Genomic DNA, 21,515 nt, shown 5'->3' with positions numbered 1-21,515 from the left:
AGGGGATTAACACACACACACACACAAACAAGATGTCATGGGATCTCTAGTTTGCAAATCAAGATCTTTTTCTGCTGGACTAAACCAAATTAGCCATGCATGTACTTAAACGTTCATGTCGTATTCCTACAAATTTCATAATAATGGAACCATGTCACATCTTAGAATTTTGACTTTATTCTCCTTCTGGATACCTCTTCCATGTTGCTGAAATTGGGTAAGATTAATACTAGCAACATGATTTCTTAAGGGCACGGTGTACCTATAGGCTATAGATGCCTGAACTCATATATGCTATTATTCCTTCTTCTTTATCTTTTTTGCCACTTTGCTACTACCTTTGTATGCTACTTTTACCTTTTCACTAATTTTCATCTTAGCAAATTAATCACAAGGATCTTAAGTGGTAAAGCCAGTGAGACAATTAGACAGATTGCTTTGTGATTAGTCATTGTTACATTTTATCCTGATAGCAACGATGAACAAAATTATTTGGATTGACAAGATCATGACAGAGCTAGGGTTTCAGTGTTTCATCACCTCTGTCATTTCTCCAAGAACACAACAAATGTAAGTTTGTCAAATTCCCACCAAACAAAAAGATTGTAAGTCAATGGGGGCCCAGCCAACCATAAACTCCAATGCAGCAGGACAAGTGTATATCTATATCTAATTGTCATTATGAAATATTTGAAACTTGCAGTATGAATCTCTGCTTCAAAGCACCGTTTTCATATAGTTATTATGCACTCAAAAGAAGATAGAAAATAAAATCTTTTACTAATTAACATCTATAAATACATAATACACAACTAATTAACATAATGAAAATTAATTATGAATGAGTAAAGAAGGAAGTATTTATCACAAACATACTAATTAAAACACTAATTAAACCATGATTAGTTGTCTTTGTGCTTCAATCCTCAATTCTTCCTTCATTCTTCTAATGAAATCTTCAAATTTCTTGTTTAATTCTTCAGTGCCATTTCCATCTTCATCTTCTTCAGCAAGTGTTCCATTTTCTTCTTCTTCTTCTTCCGAGACTATAAACTCATTTTCTGGTTTTTGCTCCTTTTGATCTTTATATTCTTCAGCTGCTTTCTCTGCATCTGTTTCTACTTGGTTGATCAAGGACTCACTTTGTTGTCCTTTTTCTGCAGCAACATGTTCTGCTGACTCCATACTTTCCACTTTAACATCTTCCTTCTGCATAGCTGGTTCTTCAGTCTCTAACATTGGCGATTCGAACCCGGAACCACCTTCTCTATTCTTGAAGGTGGTTTCATCATTAGTACGATGAGACTGGGACGGGGACCGGATTAAGCCAGAGCATTTTGCAAGGACAACCAAGAGCAAATTGCAGATGAGGAACATGCAGTTCTTGTCAATGGTGTGGGTGAAAAGCTGGTAAGGGAATGTGGAGAAGTAGAAGTTGAGGGAATGGAGGCATGAAAGCAAAGATGAGTTGGGAATGCAGAAAGTAACAACAGAAACTGAAAGCAAAAACTTGGTAGCTTTTTTCAGAAGCTGATTGTCTATGGAGTTGTACATGTAGTAACTATGAGTCAAGGTTTGTTGGTTTTGGCTATGGTACTCAGTTTGATTCATTTTCTCTCTCTATATCTAGCTAGTTTTTAATTGCTAAAGAGGCAACTCTGGCAAATTGAGGAGGATATGGAAGGGAGAGGAGTTTGGAGGAGTCTTGGCAAGCTTGTATCTACATATCAAAGTCATGGATTGGATTGGAGGGTTATATAGGTCAGGCTTCAAAGTAATTTTGGATGTGTGGGTGGTTTTCCAAAAATACCCTTGGATTGAGGATCCTTAAATGGTGTTCCTATCAGGGTTTTTGTGGATCAGTATAAAATTGCCATTTGGAGACTTGAGATGGAGAGGATGTTGACATGTTATTTTCTAGACTATTTTGAACTTTCTAGCTGTCACCCCATTCAGGCATCAGGTAAGAGTAATCTTGATGTTCACCAATTTCAGATTTGACTTCTTTTATGATAGAGGCAATCACTTGGGAGAGCTGGGACCAAAAAAGAGATCTGATAATTGATATTCAAGACTCTGTCTGTTCTATAACCAACCCTTGAAATATAGCATAATGTCATTGCCACAAGTAATGCTAGAGAATGGGACTAACTTGTACAAATAGTTTACAACTAGTTTTTCTCTTTTCTAATCAATGAATCGAAGAAGATTCAAACTTAAAATCTCTTTCATCATTGGCAAGAAAAATATCATTGAATTAAGAAGTAGAGACAGACCCTTATATTGACATTCCCAATCCACCCAAATCAACCCCTCTTTCATGCATAACCATGCATTGCATGTCGGCAAGCATAAATCTCAGCACTTCACCCACCCTACACGTAAGGTAAATTTAACCCATCTTATTTTGAATCCTAAGTCCGTCCTTGCTAAGAAGCAAGTAATTAATTATTAGAAATATAGTTGGCAACATACAAATGTGTACAACTGCATGCTAATCTACATTTTCTTTCCTACCACCAGGGAAGCCAAAACCAAGAGGTTGTGACATATAGCGGGTGAAAATTCTACTTTGTATGGTTGTTGCTTGGAAAATCATAAGAAGAATAATAATGCTACACACACACACACTTGTGGTTGGTTTTGATTTGGGATGGTGTTCAATCCTTCATCTCTAAGCAAATATCATGCTCTTACTTCTCATAATAATGGAAGCTTTGATTTTAATGTAAGTTGTAACTTAAGAAAAGTTTAAGCAGTTTTCTCTCATAAATAATTAATTTACACGTAAACTTTTTATTATTTTTACATAATTATATTACTTCATGACATGACATGTCAAAGAGATATATATATATATATATATATATATATATATATATATATATTCATAAACTCTAATGATATATTAACCTTTATTAGTTAGGCAAAAGAAGATCTGCAAATGCAGCGCACGGCTCCAAGTGATTTTGACCATCTTCATTATCTTCTTTGCTTTTCTAAACCTTTTACTTTTAATGGGCACAACCCCAAACTTGTTTATCTTCCTAACAACAACCTTCTATACAGTTTTATGCTTTCCCAAAAAGGAGAAAAAGAGAAAAAAGAGAAGATTCTTTCTCACATTTCAGCAAGATTAGAAAAATCAAAATGGTATTTCATGTCAGGTTGTTGTTTGTCTAGGTAGGAAGACAAGGCCATGATGTTGCTGGTTAATAAAGCCATCACAACTTTTAATTCAGGGTTGTATCACAAGTGGTTCATGAATTTTTTTTTTAAGTTTTATTTTAGTATTTATACTCACTAAATGTGATATTTAATTTTTTTTTTTTTTGGTTTACACATTAATTTGATCAATATTGTCGTATAATTTTCGTTAAATTTGGTTCTGTTACCAACTTTAAGTGGGTGCTTTTATCAAAATATAGCTTATTTTAGTCCTTCAACTCATGTTTTTGTTCAAAATAGTCATATTATTTTCGTTTAAGGTTTTACATTTGGGTTCCATCAAAGAGAGCATATAGCTTTACCGAGCAAAATACTTGAGATTTAGTTTTTTTATGGCTGAATATGTTGTATTTTAACGAAAATAACGCTTTAAGTTGGTCATGTGCCGTAACGTGATCGAATTAAAAGAATATTTTGATTGAATGTGACGAAAAAGACCAAACTGATGTGAGGACCAGAAGAAATTTGGACAGAATCAACGTTTAGAATAACATTGATGTGGAGAACAAGAGAATGGCGATGACATTAATCGAATTTTACGGATAAAGACTAAAATGATGCGTTTAAGTTTAACATAATTCCGGGACTACGAGGGGTTTTGCACGGATGGTAAAAGAGACTTTAGAACAATAGTTCCATCTTTTTAGTCGGATGAGGAAGAATAGTTCAAAAGTTAAATGGAAAAAGATAGAAGTCCGGTTAGGGGTGGCATTTTAAACCGAAAAACCGAAAAACCGCAAAAACCAACCGATATTTTACCGCAATAAAACCGCAATCGCGGTAAACCGAACCGCAATCGCGGTATTAAAAACCGAACCACATTTACGGTTGCGGTTGCGGTATTTGATTTTCAAAATTTACGGTTACCGCAAACCGCAAAGTATAGCCGCACGGCTATACTCTATGAATAATTAAGTAAAATTGTAAACCCTTCTCTTCTCTTGAATTGGTGGAAAGGGAACCAAACAAGATATCCTATTCTTTCACAAGTTGCCAAGGATATCTTTGCAATTCCAAGTTCTACGGTTGCTAGTGAAAATGCTTTTAGCATAGGCAAGAGGATTGTGGATCCTTTTAGAAGCTCTTTGCATCCTAAAATGGTAGAGGCATTAGTGTGTACTAGTGATTGGCTTAGAGCGGACGAATTTTCCTTTTACAAGGAACCAACAGATGATGAGGTTGAATTCTACAAGGAAATGGAAGATATGACAACTTGTAAGTAATTAGTTTATTTATGCTTCTTCTTATAATAAAATGTACTAAACTATGTTATTTTATTTGTAGATAGCATTGGTGCTCAAACAACACAAAGGGGTTCTTCAAATCCACTCACCACCAACACTTGAGTTTGTAACATTGGTGTATTGCATTTTTCCTTTTAGTTTGTAACTTTAATTAACTGTGAATTGGATTTTTCTTTTTGGTTGTAACTTTAATTCATTTTGCTTTTGGTTTGTAAATTTAAAGGATTTGGAATTGGAATGCTTGAGAAGTTTAATTTTAATTGGAATGTTTGGAATTGTAACTTTAATTTTCTTAGGTTGTGAATGCTTGAGAATTGGAATCGATTGTGAATTTATATATGCTTGAGAAATTGAGGTTGTGTATTTATTTATTTAGGTTGTAAATTTATATTTTTGTGAATGCTTGAGAATTTGCGATTTTAAACCGCAAAACGCGGTCGGTTTGCAGTTTCAAAAATCACCAAACTGCAAATAGTCGGTCGGTTTGCGGTTTGAGTAAAAATTCGCGGTTACCGAACCGCAACCACCCCTAAGTCCGGTTATCATTTCTTAAGAAAAAATGGAAAATAATAATAATAATAATAAATTTGGAAGATGATTTACTCTGCATCCTAGGTCCAAATTTCAATTTCCTCTAAATCGCTGATTTTCTCGTATAAAAGAAAAAAGTCGGCTGCCAAACAGAGAGTTTCTTGACTAAACTAGAAACCAACCACTAACCGACATCCAAACACCCCTCCGAATTAACCCTCAAAAGTTAAAAACAATTCCAATACCCAAACACCCCGTTGCGTCTCTCTCTCTCTCTTTCTCTTTCAGTCTCTCTCTCTGCGCAAAACCCTATTAACCCCAAACAGGCGATCACAAGCAAAACCTCTCTAAAACCCTAAAAATGTCTTCGATACTTCTTCGATGCCGTTTAGTCTCCCGGGTATTAAAGCGTAATCGACGCCTATTCAGCTCCGATGTGGCTTCAACCCCTCCCAAAGAGCCGCTCATCGGGGCTCAATCCCTAGTCTCCGATCTCACACCTCCCCCTCCACCACCGCCACCACCACCTAGCACTGAGGCTTCGAACGCGTCAAGTGGAAAAGCTTGGAACTTCCTCAAGTACTCGCTCATTGGCGCGATCACTGGAGCCACTGCCACTGTTGGTTATGCCTCCTATGGTATGAGCTGCGCTGATTTGGAAATGATGGTTCATTTTTTGTGTGGTTTTTTTTTTGGGATTCGGAAGAGAGCTTTGATGTGGGCTTTGGGTGAAAAGAACAAGAAAAGTTTGGTGTTGGGTGTTTTAGATTAATTCATGATGAGAAATTTCCATTTATAGCTGATTTTATAAACCAATGCAGCATTGTAAGATTGGGGGTTTGATTTTGACTATGAAATTTGGGTTTCTTCTTTTTTCTTGGCTTGTAGAAGCGAAATTTGATGTGGGTTTTGGCTAAAAAGAAAAGCTTTGTGTTGGTAATATTGGCTTAATTGGTATTCTTGTGGGTCTTTATGTTTGTTGGTGAAAGAGGGAGAGTGAATTTTGGATTCGCATTTGTTTTGTAGCGTACTCTGTGGATGAAATCGAGGAAAAGACGAAGGCTCTCCGGGCAGCACCTTCAAATATCAAGGTGGCAGATGATGCACCTGCTCTTGAGGTAAGTATGACTTGGAACTTTTTTTTACGAATGCAGTTACTTGGCTCTGGGAATGACTTGATATTTTTCTACGTTTCTTTGGCATGAAATATTATCAGGTTAGCTTTGCATAAAAATGATATCCGAGTAACTTGACCTGAAAAAGAGAGGGGAAGAGACAGAACAAAATCTAAGGCTTCTTTAATTTCTCAAACTTTTTTGAAAAACTAGCATTCAATCCAAAATTGAAGTTGTGTTTTAATATTTTTAATATTTCCAGAGAAGAGTGAAAATAGGATATGCATTTAGTTCACATTGTTTCGGAAACAATTTCCTGTCAACTGCTTAATATTAAAATTCTTGACATGTATAGAGGATGACAGTCAACTGCCATTAGTATTTGGTCGACTGCCTTTGACCTGGTCAAGCTGGTTCAGTTGAAATTCAGGCGTATTTTGACCAAATACTTAAGCATGGCAGTGAGCTGGGGTTTTAGTCAAGCATTGCATATTTTCAGAGTTTTCGGATAGAAGGTCATTGAAAATGGCAAAATTGACATTATTATTTTCAGGTACTGTGTTGTTTTCAAGATTGTATCCGAAAATTCATTGAGGAAAACCAGATAACCACGCCTTTATTTAGGATTGTTTTGTGTCCCTTGATTTTAAGAACAATGAATTGTATCCGCATATCCAGTTTTGGTATAAACAAACATGGTATGCTGTAGTTTGCATGCATTGAGTCACTCATCACTAAATATTTTAGCAATTGTTAACCAAAAAAACTGTGTTTTAATCCATACAGAATATTCTGACCCAAAAAAAAAAAAATTCACACAGAATAAAGACAAGTGGTAGGTTGCATTAGTTTCCGTCATATGAAGTTGTGTGGCCTTTATCATTATGATGCGTTATGTTATCTTATTACCTGTGTACTTGGAAGGGATGCAATTTCAATAGATTAACATGTTGTTATTAATTTTTTCTGCAGAAATTCAAAAATCGGGTATACTCTTCTGCAATTACAGGTGGGTTCCTGAACTACACCTCTGTTGAGTAATAGCCATGCTTCACATATTACATTTGTCTGCTACACAGTTTCAGCAGTTTTACCTGTCTTTTTGTGAATTTTGACTGCTATTAATTCACTTCATGTTGGAGCCGGTTACGTAGAGGATGCATCGATTAACCTCAATTATCTTTTACTTTTATTTTACTGTATAGTTCATATATGTTAATTACTCAGCATATAATAACTTTATCATGTTGGTGAACATCAGAAAATGACAAAAATACACATGTGAGCTTTTGATCCAACTCTTTATCACAGAGAAGTGTATTGTGTAGTGATGGTATATTGTAAAAAAAGTATACTGATGGTTAATAATTATTGTTTTGAAGTATATTGACTTTGCTCATTTTGGTTGACACTTGTCACCTGATGGGCTTGATGTTTTTTCTTTTTCTTATCAATGAATAGATCTCTTTACTTGTATGACTTAGATGTCTCGTATCTCGAAAACGCGATTCGATTGCAGCACATGATTTGATAATAGCAACTTTTTGCTTAGTACCACAAACAAGCCATCCTTTCTAATTATAGTTCTATTTGTTACCGACATTATGCTGAGTCGTTTTTGTCTTATATTTCAGTGCCTGCTAAAGCAGCCGAAGTTTATATTGATGCAAGGAGGACGATTGAAGAACAAATTCGAGTGTGTACTTTTCTCTCTTTTTTTTTTTTTTTTTTTTTCCTCTTCTTTCAATTTTGGTTATCTGCTTTGGCAATCGGCACAGTGTAGCATCATCATTTTGATTTGTTTGACACAGTTTCCTGTTACTGTCATATAGGGTTATACTGAACCATACGCAGAGAAGCTTCTTCCAGATTTGCATCCCATGGAACGACATGTTTTTACACTTGTTTTGGATCTCCAGGAGACATTACTTTACTCTTATTGGACGGTAAGGCTAGGACTGGAAAATGGTGGTTGTATCTCCAACTTGAAAAAATTCCTTCTTTCAGGATGGCAAGATTTGGCACGGTCTTAGAAGATGTAGTGGGTAGTCTTTTGTTTTTGTTTTGGGTGATCTCATGACATCTAGGCAATGATCTTTTCCCACATTTTTCATGTCATGTAAAAATGCTCTGCATTACAGTCCTCATGCCTTGAAAGTTCTTTTTGTTTCTTTTTTTTGGGTGTGGTTACTTATACTCATGTTTCTTTTTGGCTTGTAAAGCGAGAAAAGGGTTGGCAGACTATCAAAAGACCTGGAGTTGATGCTTTCTTGGAACATCTTGCTCAATTTTATGAAATCATCGTGTATTCAGACTATTCTAATATGGTATTTCAATATTTCACATTACCATTCTTTCTCTTGGAAATTAATTAGACTAACAGAATCTAACTGTTTCTTGGTATATGTAGTATGTAGATCCTGTAATGGAGAGACTGGACACAAAGCATTGTGTAAGATATAGGCTAGGAAAGGCTGCCACTAAGTATCAGAACGGAAAACACTATAGGGTAAGTTGGTTGGGTACTTGTTTCATTAAATGATGTTCAATTCCTTCTTTCCTGTACCTTCTTGATGTTTGACATCTTTGAATTGCTTCTTTTAGCATGGAATTATTTTATGTGATTGGTGAACCTAGCCTTTGCCAATCTCTTAGTATTTCTTTCAGCAAATTTCCGTGCTAACTACAAGTTGCACAAACTGTCTGCTGCAACCAAAAAGCTTACTCTCGTCCCATGTCAAACCATGAAATAATTGATAAACTCCAATCTCTTTAATGATTCAAAAATTCTGTTCCCTCTTGATTGGCTAATCCATCTGTTACAAGTCTGGATCTGGTTTTGACACATGTGTTTAGTAAAGCATATGAGGTGTAGTTTCTCTTGGCAGGACCTTTCCAAACTTAATAGAGATCCAAATAAAATCATCTATCTGAGTGCCCATGCACGAGAAAATAGCCTTCAGCCTGAAAATGGTGCCATAATAAAGCCATACAAGTATGAGATGGATGACACAGCTCTTGTGGATTTCATACCATTTCTTGAATGTAAGTCTGCGATTTTCATTTGTTTTCTAGCACCAGTAGCTTTTGTATTGTTTCTATTCATCATGTTTGTGTTAAATCAACTAAAGTTTCTGAGAAATGCATTACCGCCTGCTTGTGCTTGGTTTATGTGCAGTTGTCGCCCGTAACCCTCCAGCAGATATTAGGCAAGTATTAGCATCATATGAAGGGCGTGATATCCCTGCAGAGTTCATTAGGCGTTCTAAAGAGCATCAGAGGTAAAGTATATTCTTAATATGTGTGTGTGTTTAACCTTTGTTTGTAATTAACAAGGTTAACTCGGTTTTTGGGAGATGTTTTCACTTATTTCGAAATTTATAAGTCAGGCGACTGAGGAGCTGTTCTATTCTTGTTGATAAATAAAAAAGCTTAGAAATCCCACCTTTCCCCTCTTTATAAAATTTTTTTGTTATTAGGTTCTGAGATTCGCTGCACACACACATGCACAGGGGGCCTGGGTTTGTGATTCAGATTTTGTGCCGAACATGCTTGACCATCCATTTGTCATATACTTTATAATGTTACAAGTTGTCACAAATTCTTACTTTACAAAATTCAAATGACATTGTAGGCGAATGCAAGAACAGAAGCAGCAAGGTCGATTGTGGAGACGTTGAGGTCAGGAAGGAGACCGAGTCAGAATATTGTAAAGACTAGGTGATGTTTTCAAGTATAACTTCCAGCTGGTTTTCCAGTCAGTGTTAGCTATCAAGCTCAAGCCAATTCCGGAGAAATTTTGAATTGATTATATAATTCTTTTGCGGCATATTAAATCTGATTGATCAGTTCAGTCTTTGGGCTGTTGACATCGTATTTTTGGCATCAATTTAGCTGAAATTTTGCTCACAGAAATTTATATTTTGTAATACCCTGAGAATAAATGATTCTGTAACTTGTTCGTCAAAAATTTCTACCCTATTTTTTCGGTTCCCAACACCCTCATTTGTTGATTGGTATACATGTATTTGGGCAGAATAAGATCGGTTCTCTTTTGGTTTGGTCACTACTATACCATCCATTCAGGTCTGTGCAAACAATATGCAGTCTCGAGTGATTAAAAATGTGTTCCAATTTCTGCCCTTACACGGATCACCCTCCGTTTCTGGCAAAACAAATCTCACCTTCCTTTCGACCATTGTTTTTGGGACCATTTTTCTTTATACAAGTGATAGTCGAAAACTACTCAATAAAGAAGGGGATTCGAATTTAGGCGCAAATGAGCGGGCAACCTACATCTGTGTCTTCCTTTTGACAAACCATTTGTCAACTAAATTAACAAATAGATGAATTTTTGTGTTGATCTTGGGACTAGCTAGTAACGTTTTAGGTATAACAAGGATATATCAAGCCACTTATGATTCATAGAATCTCCAATGTTCATAAATACAGCAAATTGGTATGGTATTGTATGTCAACCAGTTATTGATGTATGGATGGTAAGTCGAAGAAATTAAAAAAGAAACACACCAGTGAAGAGTGATGTATAAACAAGAGAAAACAAAACATCTGCGTATCCTGCTATGTTAATTCATTCTCAGTCTCTCTTTGACCGAGCAACATCAACAAGGTATTGATTCAAGTTCTGACCAAATATTTTTGTAGAGAACGACTCTGTGACATGCTTTCGAGCTTCCGTACCCATTCTCTGTGCCATCTGTGGGTCGTGAATGAGTTTGGCCATAGCCAAGGAGAATTCTCTTGAGTTACCTTCACAAAGAAATCCTGTTACACCATTCTTAACTGTCTCTACAGGCCCCCCACTATTGCATGCAATAACAGGTTTGTAAGCCGCCATCGCTTCCAGAGGAACAATGCCAAAGTGTTCATCCTGCATTATAGAATACTGCATGTCAAATTTATTTCTTCACTATATCCAATCAATGGAACACAATGAAGTAATTAGCACCTTTGGCGTATAAAGAACACATAGGCATTGGGAGAGAAGTGCATTTCTTTCAGCTGTTGAGCAAGATGTGATGAAGTTAACCTGACTAGACACTCCTTCACTTTCCGCTAAACTTCTGAGCTCCTCCAAGTACTCAACATTTTCCTTCAAGCGCTTATCAAAACCACCTAAAACAATACATGTATCAATTTTTTCATCCGTATGGAGAGAAACTCATGCACTTCTATCAAGCAAAGTATGAAATGATGTTGCATTAATGTATCAATGTCAACAGGCAGGCATTCGAGTAGGCATTGGATCCTTTGGTATATGGCCAAATAAATATCATCGAGAATTACCGAAAACAAGGACCAAGCACAACTAACCCGTAGCTCATATAGTAATTTAAAGTCCATTTTATTGTTTGCCTTGCTATATATATCCTATAAAATATATATTTTTTTAAGAAGGATGTACTTATTAATTAGCATAAAACATCCTTCAATATACCCAGACAGATAACTAAGTAGGAACTTGCCTGCAATTGTCAAGGAAGCTTCAGCCAGATTAAGGTCTTGAAGCACATCTCCTCTAAGGGTGCGAAGCATAGAAAAGGCTGAAATTGCCAAGTCTATATTCTTTTTCTTCTCAAAACGGTTGATGGACAGAAAATTCAACCTACAGCAAAGAAATAAACAAAGAAGAACCGAAACTGTAAATCACCAGATAAAATTCAAAGAAAAGTCATCAAATAAATGGTTAGATATGGAATCATAAAAGCATGTCTAAAACCGTAAGGAACCAATAGATAAACAAACATGTTCGTTACTTGTAAGAATTGGTGGGTTCATCAAACTGATTCACATTGACAGCTGGGTAAAGAACAGCTGGCCGAACTCCTCGTGCATCAAGATGCTTGAAGGTCTTTGCGAACATAGATTCTGTAAATTTGCTATTAACAAGAATCTTATCTGCAATTCCTGCAGCAGTATCATTTTAAAAATCAAAGTGGTAAGGAATAGTTGTATACACATAGCAAACTAAAGAGATGCAGTAGACACATCACATAAAAACGATATAACCAAGAAATGGAATCAGACCAGTTGTCATTTCTTCTATGAAGTCTATTGGTTTTCTATATATCCTCCTTAGAATAGTTGTATGTTGAGCCAGCAATAAATCTGGAAAATGACAATAAAATAGAACCTGCACACAAAGATGTAACACATAAAACAACTATAATAGCAAACACTGCTAGATAACAATTCGTAGAAGATAGGTTCAAGCACCTTTGTTGACTTCTTCAGCTTCAGCAATGGGATGACAACAGAAACCTGATCTGCTAGTATCACATCAAATGATGGCCACATGACTAGCATACACAGAGCAACAAAAAGGCACCGTAGATATGCACACAAAGCATGAAGATGATTGAATATATGTCGGGGTAGGAAAGCACCATAGACAGTCACAGGAAAGGTACCTGACAAACCGATAACATTAAAACATCAAACTATGCACTGCTTTTGAATGATAGCTAATCAACACCAAACTGAGAACAGGTTCCCCAAAAGGAAGCAGAAAGTATAAGTCACCTTCCAACTCTACGGCCTAACACCCATCCGACTATTTAGTAGTACCCATATGCCATGAATTTCTCAAGGCAGGTTGTATTTCTAACCATGCTACTCCTAGAATACACACACCAAGACTACTTGAACCTGAAATCTTTTCAGTATTTTACTGTGACTTATTTTCTTCCTCAAAAGGATGTGTACAAAATTTTATCTTCTTGTGTATGTAAACTAGGTCATCATGTACATCTCCGATTTCAACTTTCAAATGGCATTACAATGCCTCTTTTTGCAAATTTATATCAAAAGAAAACAATAGTATTCAGAAAAGAATATGGGCATGAGTTTTAGTGATTGACGAACACACTCCTATTTGATTTGTTGTACCATAGACATTCCAGCACTAACTAAACCCCACCACATTTTCACAAATACCATGATTTCAAAGATAAATTTGAAGTACAAAAAAGGCACACCAGAAATAGTCTCCTCAAAACATCGATTTTTGTCATGGTGCGCTGTGAAAACATGAACGTTATGCCCATGGGATGCGAGTCCCACAGCCGCATCAACAATTAGTCTTTCAGCTCCACCTGCACATCACATTGCAACAACATAAGGCCAAAACAACTTCTTTACAATCTTCAATGATAACAAGAAGAAATAGAAATTACCTATACCCAGATCGGGATGAATAATAGCAATATTCAACTTTGAGCTTCCTTTCTTGGCCATTTTCCAACAAACGAAAGATTATCCAGTTCTTGGTAAATTCTCATTCAAGGAGAAGATTGGGTCAAAACTGGGTCCAGATGAGAGATAGGAAAATAGAAGTATAATCAGCATTACATGACATAAACTAGTGTAAAATTCAAAAACAAGGTGTCTCTATGAAATCAAATACAATATTGAAACAAGGTAGATTTAGCTTAAAAGACAAATAACCTAATCTTAAAATAAACCATTGGTAGGCCTATCTACTAAGAAAACTGGACCCAAGTCTAGTGCCCGGGTCATTTGGTGAATTTCCACTCATGAAATCTCACCTCACCAATCTCTTCTGATAATTTTATTTATTTTCTGTTGAAGCTATCCTTATTATGTTAACAATGAATAATCCCTTACTCAATAATCTTTCATTTTTATCATAAAACCTCCCTCACTAGCCTAAAATTGCGGAATTTATCACACAAAAAACTAATCCAAAATAAGTTGGGGTCACCCGAAGAAGATACATGCTGCACAAACTACTAGATTTAGCAGCAAAGAGACTGATTTACAAAGCAATTAGCTTTCTACACCCAAAGTAAATATAGAAATCACCAACTTACAAAGGTTTTGTAAAAGAAAAACAAAGAATTAGTAAAATTTCCAACCGACGCATATCAATTATGATCATGAAAATCGCCTAAATAAAAAACTTAATGGATATATGCACCTATATTACGAATCATTTGGGTCACAATCCTGAACTGGGCAAAGAGGAAAAGATGGAGAGTGCAGAAAAAGCCAAGCCTTGACTTATCAACTCTACTCGGAGTGAGAGAGAGGAACATTTGCGGAGAGAGGAGACTGGGTTAGCCGTTATCTCGGTGACTTCAAACATTTTGTCGAGTTGAGCATAAATGGGGTTTTGGGTCGAGGTTTGGGTTCGGTACACTGAAAAACTCTTCCTCCCAAAGCCCGCCCAAAATACTTATGCGAAAGAGCTTGAGCTTTATTGAGTTTTGGCTTTCGGGAAATAATTTTTCTTGATTTTTTCTAAGGGATGGGAAAATGAATCTTCATTTTTCAAGTTTGGTTTGTGTAGGAATGTAAAACACAATTCCAATCTAAGATTACTGATATGCAAATAAGATAGATTTTGTTTTCAACCAAACAATCCATGAAAAATAATGACGAGATGAGATGAGCAAAATATTGGTTGAAAGAATATTTAATAAAATAAAATATTTATGGGCATTTTATTCTTTGACACACTCCAATATCTTGGGAGTACCTATGCTAAATTTGGACATTTTGGTCATTACATTGTCACACCTCGTTGCACATAGCATGGAGAAGGATCTTTGGCTTGGAGTGGGATATCATGCAGTGCTTGTTATTGTTAGAATTTGGTTTGTGTGCTAGCATTTACCAGGGTAAAACTAATGCTAGGTGACAAAGATCATACATTAATCAGCTTAAATTGTGTCATCAAAATGGCAAATGTTTGCAATCCCTACTATTTTTTAGTTCGTTGAACCACAATACAATTTTGACAAAAACGTCACCAGGAAAATTTTCTTAATCGACACTGATTTGGTAATAAATTTGAACAAAGAGTTATTCTGAATTAGCCACAATCTGCACTCAACATTCAGGTTCTAGAGACAATTACGCGACATACAAACGTTGGATCTCTCAGTTTAAAACCATATTTTTGTGTCAAAAACTTTTGGGGCGAGGACATGTTGGCTGGCTGTGCATGATGAGACATGGATGGCGTCCATTCCACAATTCAGTGATGCTGATTGAGCGGCCCTCTTAAACGAGCAGGACTGCATTTACACATCCGTCGTTCTCTGGATTATTCGTCACCTGAGCATATTTCCCTGCATCGACCACAAAGCAAAAGTTAAATTCTCCAACACACGTCAGAATCTAAAGAATCCACGTTTAAAAGAATGCATGATAGCAAAAAGGTACATAAAGGTTGAACTCACCCCATACAACTTTCCCTGCAGGTGTGACTAGACCAAGTTCACTTACATTCACCTGATATCCACAAAATAGATGAGTAAATAACGAAATACACCGTGGATTGGCTTTATACATGCAATAAATCATCACATAACAAATGAGGTACCTCAATGATGGTTCCCTTGGTCAAAACACCAAGAGAGGTATACATTTGACCATTGGGATTCTTCTTCACACCAATGATCTCAAGGTTAAAAGTGCACTTAAGTTCAGGGTGTGTCACATGAGCTTTGGTGAATCGCAATCCACTGGGCCGGATAAACCTCTCGTACTTCGGAGGTTTCCTCGTGAAACCAGGTCCTACAAATGTGGCTTTTGTGACCATCCTCTTCCATTGCTTGGCTACAAAACAGAACCAAGTATATAAGCTGCCAGGAACTAAAACAATAAATTTAATGAAAATACTGGCATCAGTTTTCACATATCATAAATATTATTTATACAAGCTTAGCATGAAAAAATCAAGATAATGAATAACTTCATCTCGTTATGAGGGAAATTTAACTCCCATAAGCCTAATTAATAATCATAAATTTAGGGGAAAAAACAACCAAGACTGTGGTGGTTGGTATGGGAATAGTGCGGAAAAGTTAGAGAATACTTACTCTTGCGTTTTCCAGATCTAAGAATTTTGAACATCTCATCTTCAGCCACAGGCCTTACCTGGAGAAGATATAGCTCAGTCAGAAAATTATATCAAGATTAACAAAAGAGAAATGCTATCGCACTGTACCGAAAATTCATTCACACAGAAAAGTAAAGAGGCTAAAGGAAGAATGTGGCAGATCTTCTTACCTTGGGTAGAGGGACTTCCCATTTCCCAGCTTTCTCCTTCCTTTTTTGCTTGATGGTGTTGTTGAGAATCTGTTTCCAGCATAACGTTAGATAAAAAACATGATGAAATATATTTTCATAAAATCAATAATAGCGGGCACACATTACTTTTGCACGTGTTGTGTTGTCACGATCCAGAAGATATGCTGGAACAGCTCCTTCATGAACATCATCATCCACCTTGCGCCTAGTTGATGACTCCTCATGCATAGCCAACCTGTCGACATTCACAAACAATATTTTTATTTTACATAAATATAATTCACCAGTTGCATGCACATAAATCTAATACACTGATGTATTGACATACAGGCAAACTACCTATGATAGACATTTAGAAACAATAAAAAGACGCAGATAAACTCATGTAGAGTCATACAGTTGTAAATATGAACGTAGCTATGTCTAGGTATATACGTAGAGTCATGCAGTAGTAAATATGAACGTAGCTATGTCTAGGTGTAATGTTACATCAAATTAATAAACATGTCACCAGTGCAATATGAAAAATAAAAGTTAAAAGCATCAATTTAATGCAATTGTAAGTTCTTACAGATTCATCTTAACAATCTAAAGGGAATATGGTTGACTACATGAAAAGCTATTAAGTAAGAAGCTATCATTTCTAAGAAACTTAAAGAGTTAATGAGTAGTTTTTCAGAGAATAATCAACAGAACACAATGATAAACTGGATTAAAATATGCATAATAGAACTCACGTTTTCTTCATGAGAGCCTTTTCTGCATAGCGTTTCTTAGCAAACATCTTACCCTTGATACCCAGAGCCTGTTCCATGACAAACATTCGAAAGAAACAGAATAAGCATAATTTTCACTTTGATTTTTAACTTTTAAGGAAAATAGAAGAAAATGAGAGAATTGATGACCTTCTGAGCAGTCTCTGAACGCTTGTGGACCAAACGAGCCTCCTTCTTGCGCTTTCGCTCGAAGTGGTCTGGTCGGTATCCATACCGCTTCCTGTGAAGCTCTATGTAATCTCCCTGCGGCTGTATTTCACAAACAACAATAGTATACCATATGAAATCATGTCCTGAACAATATGAAAGTTAGAGAAAAATAAAAAGACAGAGAGAGATGGAGAACGAACCATGGTTGCAGAGAGTTTGTCGCTCTCGGTTTGTTGTCAAAATTCACGGGGAAGCCTCGGCAAGAATCTATAAAACCATAATCACATAATACAAATTAAAAAGCGTACCCAATCGCGGTACGGTATCCATCTGGAACGAAACATTTAACGACTCAGTTCCAGCGGCGAGAACAATACCTGATAGACGACCTCGCTGCTACAGAACAGCAGCTCACCACGGACAACAGACGAGCAATCTAGGGTATATGAGAGAGAGTGCAAAGGGGAAGGGAAGATATTGGGTTCGGAGAGGATTTTTTTGGACGAATGGATTGCAAGGGCCCAGCCCAGGCAAAAGGCCCCTGGTCCCCCAAATTCAGCTCCAGCGGTGACATCCAGCCCGGGCAAGAGCTGGCAAGGCCCAAGGCAAGATAGCCCGAACTGTTGTTTAATGGTTGACGTCAGCAAAGAAAAAAATTTTAAAAAATTCAGAAAATTTTTAAAATACATACCTAGCAAATTTTTATTTATTAATCTATACATATGTGAATAGTAATTGCTTTTGAGTTACCATGGCAATGGATGGAAAAACACAAAAAAATTTAGGTCAGATAGTATTCATACGAACAGCACCACCCTTACTTGCCCTTACCCTTTACAATGGCAAATGGGTGTATGAGCAACGCCAGCGCAAGACCCAACCCGGGGGAAAGGCCTCCTAGGCGAGCCTAACAACGCTCCAGCACGAGAGAATCAGCCCTGGCAGAAATCCGACGATCCTCATTTTTTTGGCTTAAAAAATTGCAAAAAAATTCGAAAAAATTCTGAATTTTTTTTTAAAAAATACCAAAAAATTATGTATTTTTTCCCTATAAATACCTAACCATTTTATTTACTTTCCTCACCCCTATAAATACCTAACCATTTTATTTACTTTCCTCACCCCTATAAATACCTAACCATTTTATTTACTTTCAACACAAAATCTTCATACAAACTCTTCTCCTTCCAATATTTTTTACTCTCCACTCACAATTTTTCACTTCCCACACCAATTCTCCATACAAACTCTTCTCCTTCCAATATTTTTTACTCTTCACTCACATTTTTCTACTACTTTCCATTTGTATAAAAAAAATAAAACAAATGGCATCTTCTGTCAAAACCGGAAACTCGTGGTCAATTAAGGAAGATATTGCATTGTGTCAGTCTTGAGTGAACGTTAGTCATGACCCTATCACGGGCAATGAGATGAAGTTCCATCATATGTGGAGCAAAATTCATGTAGAATTTTGTAAAAGATTGGGTTCCATTCGGACAGAAATGGCGATGTCTAGTAGATGGAAACTTCTGAATAAAGAGTTAGGCAAATGGAGAAATGCCTTGACAAAAGCAAGGGAGAACATTTAAAGCAGTCAAAATCTATCTGATTAGGTAAAATATTTATAATTGCCATTTTCATCAATTTAATGTAACTTGTTTTTTTTTTGGCATATTCTATTTCTTTTTCTTGCATAATCTTTTTTTTTTTTATTTTTGCATTTCCAATTTGTCTATATTTTCTTGCATAATCAATTTTATTCTTGCATTTCAAAATAGTTTATATTTTCTTGCATAATAATTTTTTTTCTTGCACTTCCAATTATTTATTTTTAATAGATCATACAAGCACAAATGTGGTTTGGTACCACGGGGCAAGGCAAAAAAAGTTTCGTGCATTTTCAATGTTGGAAAGTTGTGAAAGATTGTTCGAGATTCAAAATTATTCCCACCGGTCCGCCGGTTGTGTTGAATGAGACGCTGCTCCACAATTCACCATCAACCGATTCGCCATTGGACTCCCCAATGAAAACAGAGTCACCACTCCCACGTCCGCCGAGACCGATTAGGAGAAAGGCGGCAAAGGCCAAGAGAGGGGGCACTTCGAACAATGAATGTGTACAATTATTGGAGCAAATAGCTAAGAACACCTCACTAAGAATTGAGAGAGACTTGAAAAGAGATGAAGTGGACAAGGCACGAGAGGAAACATTTGCAATTCAACAGCAGCATGCACAAGAAAAAGACATGGATGATAGAGAGATGAAAATCATGGCCATGGATACGAGCCATATGTCTCTTGAAACAAAGGCCTATTGGAAGCATAGACGAAGGGATGTGATGAGAAGAAAACTTTTCCATGACGACGGACCTAGCAATACGGATTGTTAAATGATGAAAATCATTATGTTGTATTGAAACACCTTTGCCATATGTTGTATTGTTGTATTGTTGTATTATCCTTTAATTTGTTGTATTGTTTCCTTTTCATTAAATAAAAAAAGCATTAAATAATATGACTATTTATTAAAAACATTTGAGCATCAAAACAAAGATTAATTAAAATCAAACCTTAATTTATTGCAAACAACACACAAAATAAACTATACATAAAAGCATAATAATAATAAATAAAAGCATAATTCCAAAAAACACCACACACAAAATAAAGCATAATTAAAAACAAAGCATAATTCCAAACAAAGCACTAATCTTGACTTCATCCATTGTGATTGCCTTTCATCTCCCACAAGTGCTCGATCAAGTCAACTTGACGTCTCTCGTGAACATATGAAGATTGCATTTCTTCATAACGATCAATCATGGGGTTGTTGAATTGACCATCCCGAACTAACGGTTCGGGCTCCATTGGTAGTCCATTTGGTCCCATCGGCCTTTCATATATTCTTGTCAACGCCGTGTTCATGGGATCAGGTTCAAACACCTCTGGAGCATCATAGTCATACTCATCCTCCACAATCATGTTGTGGAGGATGATGCAAGTCATCATAATACTCCGCAGCACCTCCTCGTCTAGCATCCGAGCAGCACCCCTGATAATTGCCCAACAGCTTGCAAGATACCGAAACACCTTTCCACGTCTTTCCTGTAACCTTCTTGAAATGAAGCAAAACTTCTTTCCTTCTCGAATTGGGGATTCAGAATTGTTTTCACGAATGTCGTCCACCTATGATAAATTCCGTCGGCAAGGTAGTACGCACCAGAGTATACGGTATTGTTGATTTGGAACGTGACCTGGGGGGAATGACCTCGCAATACCTTGTCAAACACCGGGGATTGACCAAGGACATTGAGGTCATTCTGAGATCCGGCAACCCCGAAGAAGGCATGCCAAACCCAATAGTCGAATGAAGCTACGGCCTCCAAAATTATACTTTTTTGGCCTTTTCAATTCCCTTACTCTTCTTGCCAAGCAGTAGGACAATTCTTCCACTGCCAGTGCATGCAATCAATGCTTCCAATCATGCCTGGGAAACCTCGAGCCTCTGCTTTTTGTAGCAGCCTTTGCAGGTCCTTCGGCGTGGGTTTGCGAAGGTACTCTCTCATGTACAAATTTTCCACTGCATCATAGAATCTCACCAAGCACTCTAGGATAGTTGATTTTCCCATCCTTACAATCTCATCCACCTGCTCTGCAGATGCCCTATAAGCAAGCATCCGCAAAGCAGCTGTAAGTTTTTGCTTCGGGATAAGACTCAAAACTCCAACAACATCATGCTTTTGAATGAAGTATGTGTCGTAATTACAAATATCATGCATGATTTTTTGAAACAAATGTGGCTGCATTTTATATCTCTCTCGAAACTTATGAGCAGGATATAACGAATTTGGGATAAAGTAATCCTCCAAGAGATTCTTACCCTGAGACTCTCTACGTCTGTCCACATTTGGGGTACGAGGACGACGGTGTTGCCTTGATTGATTAAGCATATACACCGCTGCTGCAAGCATTTGTTCCTCTTCTTCATCGGCGTCCTGATCTTCTTCAGCACGTCTATGCCGGATTTCTTCCCTTTCTTTCTGTTGCCTCTCTAACACCCTCCTCAAGTTTGACATTGAGAGTAGAATGTGTTTTGTAAAATCTGAGAAATGAAGGAATAGATAAGAGATGGTGTGAGAGGTATGAGTTGATGGTGTAGTTTTATAGAGGGATTCAGAAGATAGAGATGACACGTGGCACAATTTTAGAGGATGAAAATCTTATCTGAAATCTGAGATTATAATTTTAAAAAAAATATGAAAATCTTATCTGACAGAGATGACACGTGGCACAATTTTAGAGGGTGAAAATCTTATCTGAAATATGAGATTATAATTTTTTTTAAATATCTGAAAATCTTATCTGACATGGGACACGTGACACAATTTTAG

At 36.6% G+C, this 21,515-nt stretch overlaps 4 protein-coding genes across 5 annotated transcripts; 1 reads left to right on the top strand and 3 right to left on the bottom strand.

The window, feature by feature from the left end:
• Window positions 814-1,746, bottom strand: LOC18778276 (AT-rich interactive domain-containing protein 4B). Its single transcript, XM_007211948.2, has one exon. It carries the CDS (start codon window positions 1,609-1,611, stop codon window positions 892-894), a length of 720 nt encoding a protein of 239 aa, XP_007212010.2. The 5' UTR covers window positions 1,612-1,746; the 3' UTR covers window positions 814-891.
• On the top strand, window positions 5,249-10,184 carry LOC18778734 (mitochondrial import inner membrane translocase subunit TIM50). Its single transcript, XM_007211412.2, has 10 exons — window positions 5,249-5,641; window positions 6,030-6,121; window positions 7,091-7,127; window positions 7,753-7,814; window positions 7,951-8,064; window positions 8,341-8,445; window positions 8,529-8,627; window positions 9,007-9,163; window positions 9,297-9,399; window positions 9,753-10,184. Exons 1-10 carry the CDS (start codon window positions 5,365-5,367, stop codon window positions 9,796-9,798), a joined length of 1,092 nt encoding a protein of 363 aa, XP_007211474.1. The 5' UTR covers window positions 5,249-5,364; the 3' UTR covers window positions 9,799-10,184.
• LOC18779540 (alpha-1,3/1,6-mannosyltransferase ALG2) lies at window positions 10,520-14,275 on the bottom strand. Of its 2 annotated transcripts, none has more exons than XM_007211895.2 (9): window positions 14,079-14,275; window positions 13,315-13,442; window positions 13,117-13,233; window positions 12,356-12,549; window positions 12,167-12,272; window positions 11,896-12,046; window positions 11,605-11,744; window positions 11,088-11,254; window positions 10,520-11,009 (listed from the first exon to the last, which is right to left on the bottom strand). In XM_007211895.2, exons 2-9 carry the CDS (start codon window positions 13,373-13,375, stop codon window positions 10,716-10,718), a joined length of 1,230 nt encoding a protein of 409 aa, XP_007211957.1. In that variant the 5' UTR covers window positions 13,376-13,442; window positions 14,079-14,275; the 3' UTR covers window positions 10,520-10,715. The 2 variants fall into 2 exon arrangements, with proteins under 2 accessions (XP_007211957.1, XP_020418622.1); XM_020563033.1 differs by lacking the exon at window positions 14,079-14,275 and adding an exon at window positions 13,972-14,020.
• Window positions 14,811-17,606, bottom strand: LOC18780000 (ribosome biogenesis protein NSA2 homolog). The gene is made up of 10 exons (XM_020563030.1): window positions 17,502-17,606; window positions 17,325-17,391; window positions 17,104-17,223; window positions 16,936-17,003; window positions 16,325-16,433; window positions 16,178-16,246; window positions 15,988-16,045; window positions 15,489-15,724; window positions 15,346-15,397; window positions 14,811-15,234 (listed from the first exon to the last, which is right to left on the bottom strand). The coding sequence occupies exons 2-10, from the start codon at window positions 17,325-17,327 to the stop codon at window positions 15,167-15,169; spliced, it is 783 nt and encodes a 260-aa protein (XP_020418619.1). The 5' UTR covers window positions 17,328-17,391; window positions 17,502-17,606; the 3' UTR covers window positions 14,811-15,166.

Source organism: Prunus persica, chromosome G4 (genome assembly GCF_000346465.2).
Source record: "Prunus persica cultivar Lovell chromosome G4, Prunus_persica_NCBIv2, whole genome shotgun sequence".
Classification (NCBI taxonomy): domain Eukaryota; kingdom Viridiplantae; phylum Streptophyta; class Magnoliopsida; order Rosales; family Rosaceae; genus Prunus; species Prunus persica.
This window is presented reverse-complemented; position numbering and strand designations above follow the sequence as displayed.

Coding starts and splice junctions, on each gene's coding strand:
- LOC18780000 (XM_020563030.1), bottom strand. Junction 16,434..16,935: donor AAGGCTCTCATGAAGAAAAC/GTGAGTTCTATT, acceptor GAATGTCGACAG/GTTGGCTATGCATGAGGAGT. Junction 15,725..15,987: donor TAGATCTGGAAAACGCAAGA/GTAAGTATTCTC, acceptor TCTGTTTTGTAG/CCAAGCAATGGAAGAGGATG.
- LOC18778734 (XM_007211412.2), top strand. CDS start 5,365: ATGTCTTCGATACTTCTTCGATGCCGTTTAGTCTCCCGGGTATTAAAG. Junction 6,122..7,090: donor ATGATGCACCTGCTCTTGAG/GTAAGTATGACT, acceptor TTTTTTCTGCAG/AAATTCAAAAATCGGGTATA. Junction 8,446..8,528: donor ATTCAGACTATTCTAATATG/GTATTTCAATAT, acceptor TGGTATATGTAG/TATGTAGATCCTGTAATGGA.
- LOC18779540 (XM_007211895.2), bottom strand. CDS start 13,375: ATGGCCAAGAAAGGAAGCTCAAAGTTGAATATTGCTATTATTCATCCC. Junction 13,234..13,314: donor TCATCCCGATCTGGGTATAG/GTAATTTCTATT, acceptor TGTGATGTGCAG/GTGGAGCTGAAAGACTAATT. Junction 12,550..13,116: donor TTTTGAGGAGACTATTTCTG/GTGTGCCTTTTT, acceptor TCGGTTTGTCAG/GTACCTTTCCTGTGACTGTC.
- LOC18778276 (XM_007211948.2), bottom strand. CDS start 1,611: ATGAATCAAACTGAGTACCATAGCCAAAACCAACAAACCTTGACTCAT.